General features: G+C 36.0%; 1 protein-coding gene across 1 annotated transcript in view; it reads left to right on the top strand.

Moving 5' to 3' along the window:
* Positions 1-3844: 3844 nt before the first annotated feature.
* Positions 3845-17333, top strand: part of ALDH1A1 (aldehyde dehydrogenase 1 family member A1) — a 51186-nt gene continuing 37697 nt past the window's right edge. The window contains exon 1 of the mRNA XM_081066683.1: positions 3845-3986. Coding sequence (XP_080922809.1) covers positions 3921-3986 — 66 coding nt within the window. The 5' untranslated portion in view covers positions 3845-3920. The remainder of the gene's footprint in view (positions 3987-17333) is intronic.

Raw genomic sequence — 17333 nt, 5'->3', positions numbered from 1 at the left:
TTCAATGACATGATTGAATTAAATCTTATTTAAATTATAGATTTACTAGAGGGAAAAGGATAGTTATTTTTATGAAAACTAAACTGAGTGCTATGCAAACACTCAATCTCATCAAGTTGCTAAGCACATTGCTGTTTAATCTGTGAATAAGACAACTATAAAATATATATATATGTACATATATATATATATGGAAAAATCATAAAAATCTCAATATAGTCTATAATCAGATTGCCTCAAAAATGTTTTTAATGTCTTTAATTTCTCTCTCCACTTTGAGGAAACAAACACACTGTGAACACTACTTATGCAAAGTTACTTCAAATACCAGCAGTGGACCCAGTTTCAAGAAACAGCTTTGGCCCATAAAGTTTAACAAAAACCTATTTGAACTAAAATAATTATAGAGGCTTTAATCTACTGTTTCTTTTAGTGACATCACTAATTATGTCCTGATTTTATTGTGTAAGATAGTAATGCAAGACAAAGAGAAGACAATGATAGGATATGTGAAAAGCTGGAGAAATTAGAGGTGAGGAAATTTTGCTAATTGGAGAATTGCAGATGAACAGAAATTAACCCATAGACACATATATTCACATACTCAAATGCTGCCTTTCACCTCCATTTTTAACACCAGCTTGCCAGTCGAGCACAGATTTTCTCACCCCACACAAGATCCACATTTTCTAAATTATTAAAACCCAAATAGGCATACGAGCAATGTGGTGTCTGCTAAAATTGCAGTAATCAAAAGCAAAGGGATATGTCCATTCCTGGGTTAACCAACTGGCAGACTCACCCAGCCATGCTTAAGGCAACACTGAAGAGCTGGGGGAGGGGAGGCTGTCACTGAGCAAAAGAGGTTTATCTCTAAAAAAATTGATCCTGGATTTTGAAATTAGAAAAATGTGAAAAGAAGCTAATTGTATTTCACCATACAATTAAGTTTGTTAACAAATTTGAATGGTTTTATTTCAGTTACTCACATGGGTAGAAGGTTATCTTTTCAGTGACTGACGCATGAATGGAGATCTGGAAAGATTCGTTGTAAAATGAGAGAATAGATTCAGCAATGGTTGAAGTCATGCTCTATATGTTTCTTGGTATAATGACAGTTTTCACAAAGGACTGGAAGAAGTCAGATTAAAAAAAAAATAAACCATGCTTTTACCATTGCACAGGCGTGTGTGTGTGTGTGTGTGTGTGTGTGTGTGAAATTATCTTGTTCCATGAAGGACACCAGTTAGGTTAGAAAGAAGGAAAGGTTAGATGAAATGTCCTTTGCCTATTACTCCCAAGTTAAAGCTCCAGCCCCTCCTCTGTGGCATAACACTGGCGTACAATAAAAATATACAACCCTAGGTCCAGCCTTGAGGTGTGTGCCTCCTTGGCTTCTTGCTCCCATCAAAGCCATTTTCCCCCCGTAAGGGAAGGAAGAGGTCTGATAAAGCCTTTTACACATGCAACCATTCCCAGGAATACTACAGTGTTTCCCTGAAAATAAGACCTAGCTGGAAATCAGTGTCTTTTGCAGCAAAAATTAACATAAGACCCGGTCTTAATATAATATAATATAATATAATATGATATGATATAATATAATATAATATAATACGTGATCTTACTTTACTATAAGACTCAGTCTCATATAATATTATATAAGACCGGGTCTTATATTAATTTTTGCTCCAAAAAACACATCAGAGCTGATTTCCAGCTAGGTCTTATTTTTGGGGAAACGGTATTCTTCAAGACAAGTTCTAAAGGCAGGACAAAACTTACCTCAAAAATAGAGATCTCAGGCCCTGTGGTTTCTGGGCAGGAAAGATCTGCCCTTTGAGTAAGATTAAGGCTAAAGCCTGATAGTCTAATCACAATGCTTTACCCATAAAAGATACTCAGTAAATATTTGTTGAAATTAAATGGGTAGGTGTGGTAACCTGTTCCCAAAGCTGCTCCTTTTACATACATTCAGTAATGTCTGAAATAAAGAGAACTGTTCTTATGTAATTATTCAATAAAATATGACCAAGAGTGAACATATAAAAGTAGTGAGATGACATTCCAAGTGTGTTATGAAGCTTCAAGCTTTCACTGCCTGGACATCAAATAAACCAGTGTTTGAATCCACAAAGAACTGCTATGCTGAGAGCAGAAGAAAGCAGCAAAACACAGCTGTCTGGGCATGGCTGGAGCACCAATCCGCAAGTTATGTAACAGCTGTGGTGCAATTGTGCATTTAACTCAAAACACATTTTTAAAAGAGAAAACAATTCAGTTTTCCACAGAGAAAGAAACTGAGAGCAAGAGAGGGCAAAAGAAAGAGAGAAAAAAATGTTGACATAACACAGAATGTTCTATCTGGCCTTTAAGGATGAGGCACAGGGAAGGGAAGGACCTTGAGGACAGTTGCCTCAGAGTCGAGGGGGCTGGACCATGAGCCAGATCTGGCCTGCCTCCTGTTTTTGTCAATAAAATTGTATTGGAAAACACCTACACCCATTCATGTATTTATTGTCAATAGTTCCTTTCATGTGGAGTCAAGCAAGTTACAACTGAAACCACCTGGCCCAGAAAGCAAAAAATATTATCTGTCCCACTTCACAGAAAGTTTGCTGACTTCTGTCTTAGATGAATAAATGGCAAAATTTAATTGCCTGTGAGGGTGACTATTCACTTTGAGAATCAAAACAGCCAATTCTCTAGGAAAGGAAATTCTTGTCTTGCAGTTACTAGATCAAAAGCAAGCAAGTCACTCTCTGTCTGTAAAATGGGGAACCAAGTAAGAATGGAAAGAGAAAGCCACCTCCAGAACTGATTTGGAGTAACCATTTAATAAGCCTTTATCTCCCTACCTAACTCCCATATCTGGGAAACCTGGCAATTTTCACTGGGGAAAAAAAAGTGTTCTTAATTCTTAGTAATTAGAATTAAGAGCGTCCAAAGTTTTCTACCTTGTTCTTACTGCAACTTTTGCTAGAGCTTCAATATAATAAAGTATTGTCCTTAATATGGGAGTAGTACAGTTAAAGTTTGCCCTTTTTGAATGTTCCCAGCTTAAAATATTAATCTAATTTTAAGAATTTGAGTTACTTGAGAGTCCTGTTTAAATTCACTCTTTGTAAATTGCCTGTATCAATGATTGACAAATACAGCCAACTTCCAAAACCAGAGGTTACTTTCATTTTAAATGAGTTTTAACAGACGATATTGCCATATTGCTACTGTGTGTGACAGTGCACTGACTTCCCTAAAAATCCTGCTGACTTTTCTGTTCCCATAGATAAAGATCATTTAGAGCTTCTGAAATTTCTGTAGGTCTACTTAGCCACACTTAAAATACACTTGATTGGTATGATGTTTTTTATAGCTGACTTGGGGTAGGGTCTTGATAAAGGGTCTTTCTTTCCCCCCACAGCATAGTCCTGAAGACACCTGGCCAGGGTCCTCTCCTCACCAGCTTCTACTGAGAACAAATGCCCATTTAGACTCTTTTTCAATTGTCAGATTCTCTGATTCCAAGTCTGTCGGAGAATGAAAAGTTTCACAGAAGCATGAAAAGCCAAAAAAATAATAACTGGCCTTAGTGGCCAGAACAGCTGCGCTGTGTACCCTTATCACAGGTTTCGGCTTTGTAAATTAATTCGTCTGCAAATAGTGCCCTGTCTCCAGATGCAGCTTCAGTGCTGGAGCACTGGTTTCTTAAGGATTTAACTTTAAAGTCAAGGGCTTCCTGCACTAGGTGTTACAAATAAGTAGTGTCGTTTTCTTTTTGCTCCCAGTTTGTTCATCCAATCATATCCCAGTATGCAAATAAACCTTAGCCCGTGTGGATAAAAAGGAACAAATAAAACCAAGTGCTCTATCAGAACTAAATCGCTGAGCCTGTCACCTGTATTTTAGGAGCCGAACCAGAAATGTCGTCCTCAGGCATGCCAGACTTACCTGGCCCACTGACCAACTTGAAGTTTCAGTATACCAAGGTTAGTATAATTTCTATTTGCTGCTTTGCCTCAGGTTTTTAAACATTACATTTATATAAAGCATAAAAGGTCAATTTAAGTAAACTTGTGTGAAGAGCCCTTTGTAAATACAAAAATAAAAGGCTTGCAAAATGCAGTTCTGGGTTTAGTGTCTTGATCACATAATGAATTCTAAATCGCATCTGGCAACTTTTCATAAATTTATTTCTTAAAAATATTTTTAAGTGAAAGGCATTCTCTTCTGTGTGAAAGGTTCTTGTGCCAGGAGTCAGTGGATTTTACTAAGCAGTTCTATTAAGGTCAGCATAGCCCAGAATGTATGATAAAAGAGGCAGATACTTGCTAGAGAAACTTACTAGAAAGAGCCAAACAACTGGGAAATGATTTTAAAAGCAGACAAACAGAGCATGCTGAAGTGCTGAAGTAACACGATCTTTCCATATGTTTAATAAATGTCAAAATTAAAGGACCTAAATCTGAATATTGGATGAAAGCTTCTGTTTCAAGAACGTCAAATAGATTATGCATTATTTAGCATATCTGGGGAAAGAAAGCATTCTTATTTATTTTATCAGCCATGTTTGTTGCCATTGGAGCAGTTGTATAATTGTTAACTGATAAATAAATGGAGAAACAAGAGCAGGAGCCAGACCCAGACTTAAAAATCCACAGCTAGGTAGAATGAGGAAATGGATTTTGTTTGAGTCAGCCAAGAGTATCTCTGAACTTTGCCTGTTTTACACTGTTATATACCTGCTTTCCTGTCAGAGCCTAGAACCCCAAACAAACAAAATAAACAAAACAAAACCGGTCTAACAAAATCACTTAAAGTTTGCTTTATGGTGTGATGGAGAAAGTAAGGTAAGAAAGGAACTATTTCAACTCAGGGAGAGCCATTTTGCTTTCTGAATTAGCCAATGAAAAATCAAGAGCATTACAATTTAATGATAGACTAAGAACTTTGCTATTACTTGTATATCCCTTACTTAACCATGGATGGTTTTGTAATCCTAAAATTGGTTACATTTTTATTTTCATATGCACAAAAAATAAGGAAGTTGCTCAGCTGACTGGCTCTTTTCCTTAGGAAAGTATCTGCAGAGATCAGATTTTTCCTTTAACATAGTTGACCAGCAGCTATAAAGTGTACTAATGTATTATTTTCACAAGGTTTTATTAGAAGGGAAAACATGTTTTCCATTTAATTGTATTCCAAATGGAAACATAAAAATGTGGTGAGTCCATGCCATCCAACAACATACACTTGGCAAAAGTATGCCCAAAAGATGACAAGACTTTAGCCTTTCCAACTTTCTTATTCCAAGTTGATCATTCACAAGAAATTTCGATCCAAACAGGCACATTGAAAAGTGCATTTCATAAAGATTCACATCGTTGGCAATGATTGAATTATCCCACTACTATTGTTACAAAGGGTCTTTTTAGATTTTTTCCTTATGATACTACCTGGGAAGATATTTAGTTGTCTGAATGTTTACATTTTTAAAAATTTGGCTTTGCAGGAGTTTGCAGTTTTCCTTCTATGTGTATCTCAAGAAAGCTTTAATGTGAAATACTTTCTACTTAAGCTCATTTAGTAGTTAATAATTAAGCATGTAAGAAACAGTACTATTATAGAAAAATGAGATGGTTAAAATCTAACATACAAACACAGATCTAGTGATCCTTTAACACAGAGAGAAGTTTCTAAGATTGAAATCTCCTGTTCTCATTAAAGTCCTTACACAAGAACACTTAGGGAACCTGACTAACTTACGTGTCCAAAAGAAAGCAAGATTCAAAGAGTAGTATTTATTTCCTCTTTCATTTAAAAACTTTTCTGGATAAGACTATTCAATGCAAGTCAGTGAATTTTGATTACTCACACATCTTCTCTATAAATCTGTTCTGCTCAGATAGCATTTTATTGTCTGATTTATTGGTTACAGCATTTTTACACTTGGGAGGACACCAGTTATGTATGTAATTAAATCTAAATGGGTGAGCTTTTTCAAATGCCTTTGCATTTTTTTACTGTGCCCCACTGAAGAATTGTATTGGATTTGCACTTGCAAGAGAAGTTGGAAAATAACAGTTATTAACTAAGTTTCCTGGTTGCAAAGCAAGTAAACAAGGATTTTATAGTGCCTGAGGAATTACCTTCTCTGGCCAGCACCTAACCTCTGTATTATTTTTCTCTTACTCTGTTAATGTTCTTCTTTATTATCACTAGAAGTATATTGGTCCTTGGGGCAAGGTGGAGGGAAGAGACTAGCAGGGTTGAGTAACAAAAAATTATTACAACTATGGTAGAATTACATACTCTCAAGCTTGAGACTGCTTTTCACCCAAACAAAAGAAGTCATTGTTGCCTATCTTTTATGACTTACTCTCTAGTACAGTCTGATTATTTTTTTGTTGGGGTGGATAAAACAGAGATCAGACTTAAGAATTACTTTCTAAAATGATACAAAGGTTTTTAGAATTTAAAACCTCAATAACATCATTATAAATCCACATAAACTCGGATCCCATCTCTATCCTCATTTGTCCCCTTTCCAATTCTAAATGAATCATACATCTGCCAACTCATCTGTTTTATTGAGCCTTTAAATGAAGAGCTTCTTTGAAAGTTATGTGATCATTGGGCAAACTACATCACTTCTCTCTGCCTCAGTTTCTTTATGTGTAAAATGGGAATAATAAAGGTACCAATTTCCTAAGGTGGATGAAAGCATTAAATGAGTTTAATGCATATAAAACACTTGAAATTGTACCTGGCACATGGGAAATGACTGATTAACATTAGCTATTCTAGTCCTATTTGTTTTTCTGAATTCTTTCCAGTTTTCAAGAATCTCCTTTTACTCAGCCTTTCCTAGACCTGTTTCCCACAAGTGTTCCTCTCATCTCATTCTCTTCTAGTTTTTCTGTCCCTCTTTCTTGCACAGTCATGCCCCACCTGACAAGGATCGCATTGGAGTGAAGTTCCAAGGGTTTATCCAGGATTTCAGGGATCAAGAATTTTCTCTTATAGGATTTGGTGACTTTGTTTTCCATTTTCCCTTCACAACACTATTTTTTACCTTAAAAAAAAAAAAAAAGACAAATAGGAAATTCAAGAAGACAAGTTTTCTCAGACAGGATTCAAACCCCAAAATGTTCAACTTAACACTTAAACTTAACTCACTGAATAATAATTTGTTTATACTGGGAAAGATCATCTACTCATGACATTTCACACAAACATATAGGCATGCGTGCATGTGCACACACACATATGCACGCACACACAACAGGAAATAATTATAACTAAAATTCATCATGTTTATTCTGTTTATTCTGTTTCTAAGTTCTGTATAATAATTTTATTTACTCCTCACATTAAGCTTATAAGGAGCTTACTATTTCTGTTTTGTAAGTGAGGAAACTGAAGAACAGAGTGGCTAAATTACTTGCCTAAAGTCACACAGCTAGTAAGTGACAAAGCTAGACTGAGTGCTAGCAGTCTGAGCGCTCACACCAAGTGACTTCTCTAAGGTCAGAATCTCTACTTTGGGACATGGAATTGCTAGAATCCTGTTCTGTCCTTCTTTATTCTGACTTTCATTCGTCCATTCCTAATTACTGGAGGGGACATGACCATGAGCCTTTCCACCTGCTGCTCAGCTGTTCCCAGGCCACCAAGAGGAAGAAATAAATAAGAATGCTTTCTTTCCCAAAACATGCTAAATAATGCAAGTCCTTCTGAAGTTTTTGAAACAGGAGCTTTCATCCAAAAGATATATTTTCGATAGAGAAGCGTTGTGATTCATTCAGTACTACAAACTAGGCAGCATTATCTCCTTTTAAATTCTTAAAACAAATTCAAGCTACATACATTTTAAAATAACCATCCTCTTCACTCATTTCTCCCATTTTCCTTCCCTTTATTTAACAAATCATTGAATGACTACTCTGTGCTTGGTCTTATAGGAAGGCTAAGAGATTCTTGCCACGTGGAGCTTATATTCCTGAAAGGTGAAGAGGGGTGGTGTGGGCAAGAAAATAAACAAGTGAGTGAATACTTTCATTACAAATTATGAAAAGTGTTAAAAGAAGAAAACATAAACCTGAGAGAATATAAGGGGAAGAGCTTACTTTTGATGAGGTTTTAGGAAAGGACTTTAAAAGGAAGGGACAGTTAAGGTGAGCCTGCGGGATGAAAAGCATAAGGTGACTGTGGAGAGTGGAGAAAGAACAAACATCTAGAGGTAGCAGCACATGCACAGACCGTGTGAAGAAGAGCTTGGTATGTTCAAAGAACTACCAAAAAGCTAATACAACTGGAGTAAAATGAGGGAAGGAGAGAATGGATGAGACCGGACTGGAGACAGAGGCTACGGCCACATTTATTTAAGGGAAGCCACTGAGGGATGCTTAAAACAGGACACGACTTATGTTCAAGACAAAGCTGATTGTCAGTGGCCCTGCATTAATTTGGGAAGTCTTTTTAACTCCCTTCTGACTGAAGCAATTTTTGTTTGTTTTTGACTTTGGAAGCAGTTGAACAAATAGCTGACGGCTGCAAGGTGCGGTGGCTTAACAAGAAAAACCCAACCTCGATTTCCAGCTCTTCTACTTATTCAATGATCTTGGCCAAGCTTCTAACCTCCTTGAGTTTCAGTTCACCTGTCTGTAAATTGGGAATAATAATAACTACCTTGAAAAGAGGCTGTGAGAATTAAGTGAGGTAATTTGTGGAAAGTGCCCCGGCACTTATTAGCTCCTTGGTCCGGGCTCTTTTAAAACCTCCCCTTTCCAAGATGACTCCTAGAATTCTAAAATTATTTGGTTATCAATGTAAGTGGAACAAATTCTTGTATTGCCTGTCATAGTTTGCAACTGCTTTCATCTATTGATCTCATTTAAGGTTCATAATTAATCACTGGAAAGGAGCTAAGAAAGATGTTACTAGTGTCCCATTTTAGAGCTGAGATACCTGAGTTCAGAGATCTTAGGTTACTTGCTCAGAGTCAGGCAGCTCTTCTGCGGTAAAGACAGAAAGAACTGGGTTCTGAATTTTCTCCTTTCAAATCTGATACTTTTCCATATGATTCTGTTTTTCCCCCTAAACATTAAAAACAGTAGTACTTGAATCCCACTGGATTGTCTCTAACAAGTGCTTTCACACCTGTTACTAAATTTGTATCATTCATTCCTTACTCTGATTGAGAGAGTTGAAATTTGATTCATGAGAAAAGAGGGATGATTTGGGCACCAGATTCCAAAACATGTAAACCGCTACAGAGAAGTTATTCTGGAGTAGTACTTCTTGAATTTGAATGTGCAAGTAAGTCATTTAGGGATCTTGTTGAAATGCAGATTCTGATTCTGAAGGTGTGAGGTAAGATACGTGATTTTGCATTTCTAACCGTTCATTCCAGGTTTTGCTTATGCTACACAAGTATGGTCTGTTGACCAGAAACAACAGTCTAAAAGTTTTGGGTCAACCTTATAACTTTACCCACAGTGACCACTATCTAGTTCCTTTGGGACCTGACTTCCTGTTTCCCCCAGAAACTTACTCACACTCAGTCAGGCCGAAACAATTACCTACCCCTTTAAAAGTGTCCAAATCCAACAGGAGTCAGATTGTGGCCACAAACCAGTGACAGAACCCACCATAAATTTTGCTCCTGGGAGATAAACTTTCACCACAAATGCCATATTTTAGCTCATCTCTGAGGACTACAGTCTTGGCAAATTGTTTTGTAGTCTGGCACCTGCCTGGCTTTGAGAAATCTAATCAACGCAAATACTAAATGAAGTTGCACATGCCCTAGGAGAAGGTATTATCCCCATTTTATAAGGACTGTCATGTTCACATGATTTCTTTAAACTGGACTTCTGATGAATTTGTTGTTAACTACTTGCCAGAATGAGAGGACTGAGTGAGAAAAACTCTTAAAGGGTACAAGAAACAACTCATTAGAAGAGCAACCCGAAGTCAAGGAAATGTCCTGAGGTGGCATGGGTAATCTGTGGGATGATATGAGACAGATCAGCATTAAAGAAATCTTATTGATAAAATGGTGATATAGTTGTCTCAAAATAGCAATTATCTGGCTTGTGATGGTAATTAAGGTTTCTCATGATGCTATTATAATTGTGGCCAAATACATTACACATTTATCAAATATCAGTGGCAACAGAGACAGAGCCTCATTCAAAAGAACATGAGCAATAATTGCTTCATAATTAAACATTTTATTAAAAACTACTACAATGAACAAATTGGAAAAGTAAATATTTACATAAACCTTGATTTCCTCACACTGATGTGTTTTGAGTACGTATGTGCTTGTGTGTGCCCGTGTACGTGTGTATCAAAAACTCCCATAAACAGAGGCGTGATTACAAGATGTATAAAGTGTCACTAATATTTGATTTTTGATATTATGATATCTCTACCTGATACCTTTATTGTACATTTGGAATTGTTAAAGGAAATTTGTTTGCTGGGAATCTACACAACTATCACAGATCTTAAAACATTGCCTACATAACTACTTCTCCATCCTAGGTCACATTATTGGACTATTTTCACTCTTTCCCAAAACTTTCTTAGAAGTCAAAGGAATACAAATAACAAATAACTGAATTATGCTCTACATTTTGCACTTACTTTAGAAGGAAGAAGGCTTATGTGCAAGTATTTTATTATTGGGTCTTGATATTGTTAAATATTAAACTTATACAGAACTTTCTAGTGCTTCTACATCAATACCTCTTTGATATAGAGTGTGTATGACATATGGAATTGCTGACAAGTATTTTTGTTATCTGCAGTACATAGTGAAGGTGTGGCTCAAAACAGAAATGCTTATCTTTTTCCCTGAGTTGAAAAGGCTGAAGGTTTTTTCCAACAACAACAAGAAAAAAAAAAAGAGTATACATTCCTGTTGCTGAAGTCAGATTACAATATAAAACAAAAATGAAAGGAACATTTTATTTCTCCTACTTTTGTTTGGGTCACTTTCTTGTTTTGTTTTCATTGCTTTTACTGCAGTCAAATATTTTCCTGCAATCTCTTACTTCCTCCTTAATTTCCTTTTAGATTGTTTTTACTTTGAATCTCAGCATTTTGCTTTGATGCCTCAGTGTTTGGGTTGAAAGCAGTTGCCAGAGATCTAACTTTGATTCTTTTAAATGGTTAACATCCCCACCGGAATTTCGTTCAGTCTCTCTCTTCTTATTCATCCCCCATCTCATTCTTTCTGGCCCCCTTCCAAAGTTTTTTGTTTTGTTTTGTTTTGTTTTGTTTTAGGTCGCTAAAACTGAGAAAAGGTTTACACATTTACAACCCATCACTTCCTATACATTTACAAGAACAGCCATCACTCTGGGCTTTCAGGTTTGGAAATTCACACAGGTGACTTAAAAGGGGGATCTCATCACCCTTCCTCACCCTTGGCCTATCTTAAAAGAACTACTTTGTGTGTTGAAAATGTGATCTGTTAAATCTCTCTGCCACCAAGAACGCAGTGGCTTCCCTGATAGGATCCAGAGCCACTGACCTAGTTCTAGCCCTGCAGAGATCATTGGAATTCATGGCTCTGAATTTCTATTGGAAGGAGTCAGGGGCTCTCTCCCCTTTAAACCAATATATTCCAAAATCTTATATCAACATATAAGGCCAATAGGTTTTATTCTGCCTATTAGTCAAATTTAGCTTGACCCTCGCAGGAATATTTCGAGGAAAACATTTATTTAGAGTTGTACCTTTATGTCAAACACATTAAGACATAATAACTTTTACTCTGGAAAGGCTTTTTAAAAAAATTATGACTTGGACACTAAACTGCTTTCAGAAAATGGCCATTCTTTTAAGACAAAGGTCATATGATGCATCCCTTAAAATCTGACATACCAAACATTTAAAGAGTAAAAATCAACTTTTATGTTGCCTCAACATTGCCATTGATTGTTTCCCTATATAAGAAGCACTTGAAGTCCAAGAGTATGCATAGGCGTCTGTAATTTCCAATCAATACTGTGAACTTTAAGTTGAGGTCTACTGTACATATATATTATTCAAAATTATCCTGAGTCCAAAACTCATAATTAGAATATAGTTAATATAATGGTTAAATAGGACCCAATCATTTTTTCTTTCTTTTCTAGCCTGATCCCTTTTTCTCAACTTTCTAAAGGCAAATAACAAATGGAAAATGAGCAAAGGGAGGGAAATGATAGATCATTTCAATGTGACTAAAATACATGTCAGAATTATTATATTATAATAAAGATTTGTTGGCCTACAGGAGTCTCCCCTTATCTGTGGTTTTGCTTTCTGTGGTTTCAGTTACCCATGGTCAACCGTCATCCAAAAATATTAAATGGAAAATTCCAGAAATAAACAATTTATAAGTTTTAAATTTCATGCCACTCTAGTAGTGTAATGAAATCTCACATTGTCCCGCTCTGTCCTGTCCAAGTCATGAATCATTTTTTTGTCCAGGGTCTCCATCCACACTGTATATGCTCCCCCAGCCCATTACACTTACTAGCCAGCTGGGTTAACAGGTCGACTGTCAGGGTATCATAGTGCTTCTGTTCAAATAAACCTTATTTTACTTAATAATGCCACATTTACATAACTTTTATTATAGTATATTGTTATAGTTGTTCTATTTCATTATTAGTTGCTGATCTTTTATGATGCCTAACTTACAAATTAAACTTTATCATAGGTATGTATGTATAGGAAAAAACATGGTATATGTATATAGGTTTGGTATTCTCCATGGTTTCAGACATCCACTGAGGGTCTTGGAAAGTAACGCATGCAAGATGAGGGGGTGCCTACTGGAACCATTTTACATAATACCACAGGAAGAATTTTTATTCAAGGACATTTGGTCTCACAGTTAGGTGGAAGCAAATGTAAAACTTATAAATTTAAAACAAAAAAAAACATTAAGGTGGTTCATACCAATATATTCTCCATAGCTCAGGGGAAAGAAAAGGATGATGCAATTCCTGATCTTTATAGCAACTCTGATCATATCATTATGTGTGCTGAGTTTTGTTTCTATGCTGAAAGGCCTGTGTTTGGGGAAGAGTGTATATAATTCATAATTTGCAGACTGTACTGCTTTGTCACTGTACTCTAAATCCCTATGACTTCATGCCTGGAACATTAAAATGGTTTCAACTAATATCTGGACTCTGGTCCAGATATTAGTTAAATAAATGGACCAGAGTCCAGATATCAGTTAAATAAATCCATTTGGGGGAGTTAAAATCAGTCTTTCTAAAAAACATTCATTTGATTCTGTAACTCCCTCATTATATCAGTCTAAACTTCTCACGCTGGGGATAAAGACCACCACAAAGTGGCTTCATTGTCATTGTGGGAACTTACTATTTATGACTTCTTTTCACTAGAACTCTCTGTTCGGGGCTGATCTCTTCACTGTGTTACAAATATGCCAACACTGTTCCCTCCCTTTGCCCATTGTTTTCCTTTTTCCACCAATCAAATTCTATCCTTCAAGGATGCAATCTTTGCACCCAGGTCCCTTTCTTCCATGAGTTCCACTGTGCAGTATATTGACTAAAGCACTGCTTTGGTCATTTTACTCTACAACCATCAATTCTTTACTGGCTGATCTTGATATAAATACACTCTCTTCTTAGATTATAAGCCCCTTGAGGGTAGTAGTCATGGCTAATTCATCTCACATTTTCCTTCAGTATATCCCAAATAATGAGACAGTATTTACTCATTATGTGACACACAAATTCCTGAAAATAAAAATGACCATTTTGGTTAATGTCAAAATAAGCACAAATTCAAATAAGAGTTGAGATCACCATATTCTTCTATATTAAAGGTTAAAAGTGAATAATGCAGAGCAGCTGCTGTGAATTTGAGATCATCTAGGACTGATCTCATCAGTTGCCTAAAGGCTGCCAGATAAACTTGTATTCTTTTAGGTGAAAGCTCATTTACAAAACATTCACTGAGTTTAATGTGAAAGGAAAGTTTTATGTGCAGCTTACAAACAGGAGTCTGACATGAAACTATGGTAAATACATATTGTAATAGTTCTTTCACCAAAAGAGACTTATGAAGTGAGCAAAATAAACTGTAATATATCAAGAGTATATTATTGAGAACTTGAAACTTTGAATTATCACAGACCTAGGAGGACTCAAGTAGGAGCTGGAAAGTTTCACCTGTAAACAAAAATCTGGAGATATCTTTTAAAAAGAAATTTAAAGAGAGTTTATTTGTATAATGATTTGCAAACCAGGAAGTGTAGTCCTCAGTGTGAACTGAGAATACATTCCAAAACGGAGGGGATAGAGCAGGATTTATAAAGGCAAAAGTTGCAAGGAGTTGATGATCAAAGAGATGGGTTGCTAGGGGAAACAAGATTATAAACTTACATCATTTGTTTTCTGATTTGTGGGAGCCACTGGACTTTCAATGGTTGGCTGACTCAGTGATCGAGCAAATGGAGTTGTGAGGTGGGAACAATGGGTAATATATGATTAAGCATTTTTCAAGTCCTAGTTTCAGCCCAGGCCTGTAGAACAAAAAAGCTGCCTTTGATCACGCAATCATAGTACAGAGAGCATTATTTATCAACGATGCAAGAAGTACAATTTATCAAACAGTACAATCAGAACTGGAGGGTGGGGGGACTGCTGGCTCTGCAGGCAGTTTTGGAGCCCAAAAGGACAAAGTTATGCTCTGTAAGCAGCTTCAGAGCTCATGCTGCAAGAATCCAAATTTGGGGCAACAAGTTATGATATTGAAGTTCTTATAAGTCCTCCCACCACAGGTCTACAAAATATAATTAATTCTATATCTTGTTCTTATTAGATTTTTGGTGAAATTATACTGTGGAAGGATGGAATTCTGGGTATATCTTTGACGGGGTGAGACTTGTGCTCTTTTAATTTAAAGACATAAAGTCTAGAGAGGTAATACTATCATTAGAGCAGAGGAAAGGGAGAATTAGAACTTTGGGAATGAATGTGATACAAGTTTTTCAAGGCTGACTAAAAAATCTAGGGCAAGTACCATGATGTCTTTAGATTTTTGTTTGCAATTTGGTGAGCTGATATGTAAATTCTAACTTTAATACAAAACAGAACATAATAAGCAATTTAATAATAGGATACTAAACTACTATGTTAGAAAAGAGAAAAAAAGAGGTTAAATCCAATTGGACCGACTAGTGAAATCTTCATGAGTCAATGACATTTTAAGGGAAAGTTTGAAGTATGAGTAGAAGAAAATAGTGAAACTCCAGTCTAAACAGCATGAAAAAAAGATGTGGAGCAGAGGGCATGGTGTTTGAGGTAGTAGAATGAGGCTGAAACAAAGGTAAACTGAGGAAATAATAGAACAAAAGGTTAGAATAAGCCAACTTGTTATCATGCTAAGGAGTTTGTGAATGGAGAACAACCTAAGTGTTCTGAGGAGGGGTTAAAATCTGAACTGGGATGATTTAGGAAGATTATGATGACAGGGCGAAAATTAAATTTCAATTAGGTGGATGTGGGGAGCAGGAAAAACAAGGAGAGGTTCTTTTTTTTTTTAATTTTTTGATCACAGTTGACATTCAATATTATTTTATATTAGTTTCAGGTGTACAGCATAGTGCTTAAACATTTGAGTAATTTAAGAAGAGATCCACCAGATTAGTCTAGTACCCACCTGGCACTATACATAGTTGTTGCAACATTATTGACTATGTTCCTTATGCTGTACTTTACAGTTCCGTGACTATTTTGTAACTATCAATTTGCACTTCTTAATCCTTTCACCTTATTTACCCTGCCCCCCAAATCCACTCCCATCTGGCAACCCGAAGTTTGTTCTCTGTGTCTGTGAGTCTAAAGAACAAAATAAACAAAACAGAAAGAGACTCATAGATACAGAGAGGTTCTTTATGATAGTATAGAACAAAGTCATATATACAAAAGGATGACTAGGGATTGTGTGTGTCATTAACAGGAGAGGGAAAGTGTGTGTGTGTGTGTGTGTGTGTGTGTGTGTGAGAGAGAGAGAGAGAGAAAGAGAGAGAGAGAGAGACAGAGACAGAGAGACAGAGAGAGAGAGAGAGAGAGAGAATGTGCATGAGCAAGCTTTAGAACTTTAGTCTGAGTTAAGAGAAGCATAAAGCTAGAGATGACAGTGAGCTGAACTTGTGACACATTGATTAAGGTGTTTCCCAGCCATCCCTTGGGAAAAGTACAAAGAGGTAAGGGCTAGTGACGCATAAAAGAAAATACTTTTAAGAGTAATTACAGGATTCCATAAAATGTGTTTCTGATAGCTGGAATGCTGATTTACTCTAACATGTTGTATGAGCCAGTTCTTTAATCTGAATTTACCTTTCTTCAAGCTGAACTAAGATGCCAACCTTTTCTTCGTGAAGGATAATAGGAATTTTAAGATTCTGATTTGTATTCCATTTCTCTATCAGAGGAACGAGGATTTTCTTAATACTTCTATCTTCCCTGTACCTCAATATATGTATCTTTGCATACCTATTCTCTTCATCTGAACTGCTTGCAAACCCTCCTCCTTTATTTATTCAGCTCACATCATTTTCCTGTCAATTCCAAGCTAGCACTGCAATTCTTTTCAATTCCTCCAAGTACATAGGTTCATGCTGTTTTGTTATATGAATAATTGTATTAGTACAAACAGGCAAATAAAGAGGCTTCTCCTTCCCCTTGTTTTTTAGCAAAGCACAAATATCATAGTGTTTCCATGTGAAGAATATTACAGGTCTTAGTCATGTGTAGCCACTGGATTGTAAGTTCTTAGATTCAATTTTAGGTTATTATTCAAGAATACTGAGGTTAAAATCACTTGAGGGCTGGGATTGTGTTGAACACTGAGGATAAACCAGAAAACCTGACACAGACAGTCCTTAACCTTATCTTATAGAGTTTACAGCCTAGGAGGGAAGGCAGATATTTAAAAATGACTTTTTAAAAAACTGACAAATTTTACAATAGGAGTATAGGAGACCAGGCTGCCTAAATATTCTTATAAATCACAGTATATAGAATTAATTATACTTAAGCAGTTAGTAATACATGGTAATTTTCATTTTATTAATTTGACAAGATTTTAAGCTATATTATGAACACTGCATAATAGAATAGCTAAGTTAGTGCAGCTCTGGTTAATTTAAAAGACTGCTTTTATTCAAATATACTCAAATATAATTAATTAAACTAACAATGTATAATTTTGATAACTGTCATTGAGGAATTTTTAATAGCTAAACGATTTGTATTTAGCATAACAACTGATTTAAACCTTAGAAG

The sequence above is a fragment of the Rhinolophus hipposideros genome, assembly GCF_964194185.1.
Source record: "Rhinolophus hipposideros genome assembly, chromosome: 11".
NCBI lineage: Eukaryota > Metazoa > Chordata > Mammalia > Chiroptera > Rhinolophidae > Rhinolophus > Rhinolophus hipposideros.
This window is presented reverse-complemented; position numbering and strand designations above follow the sequence as displayed.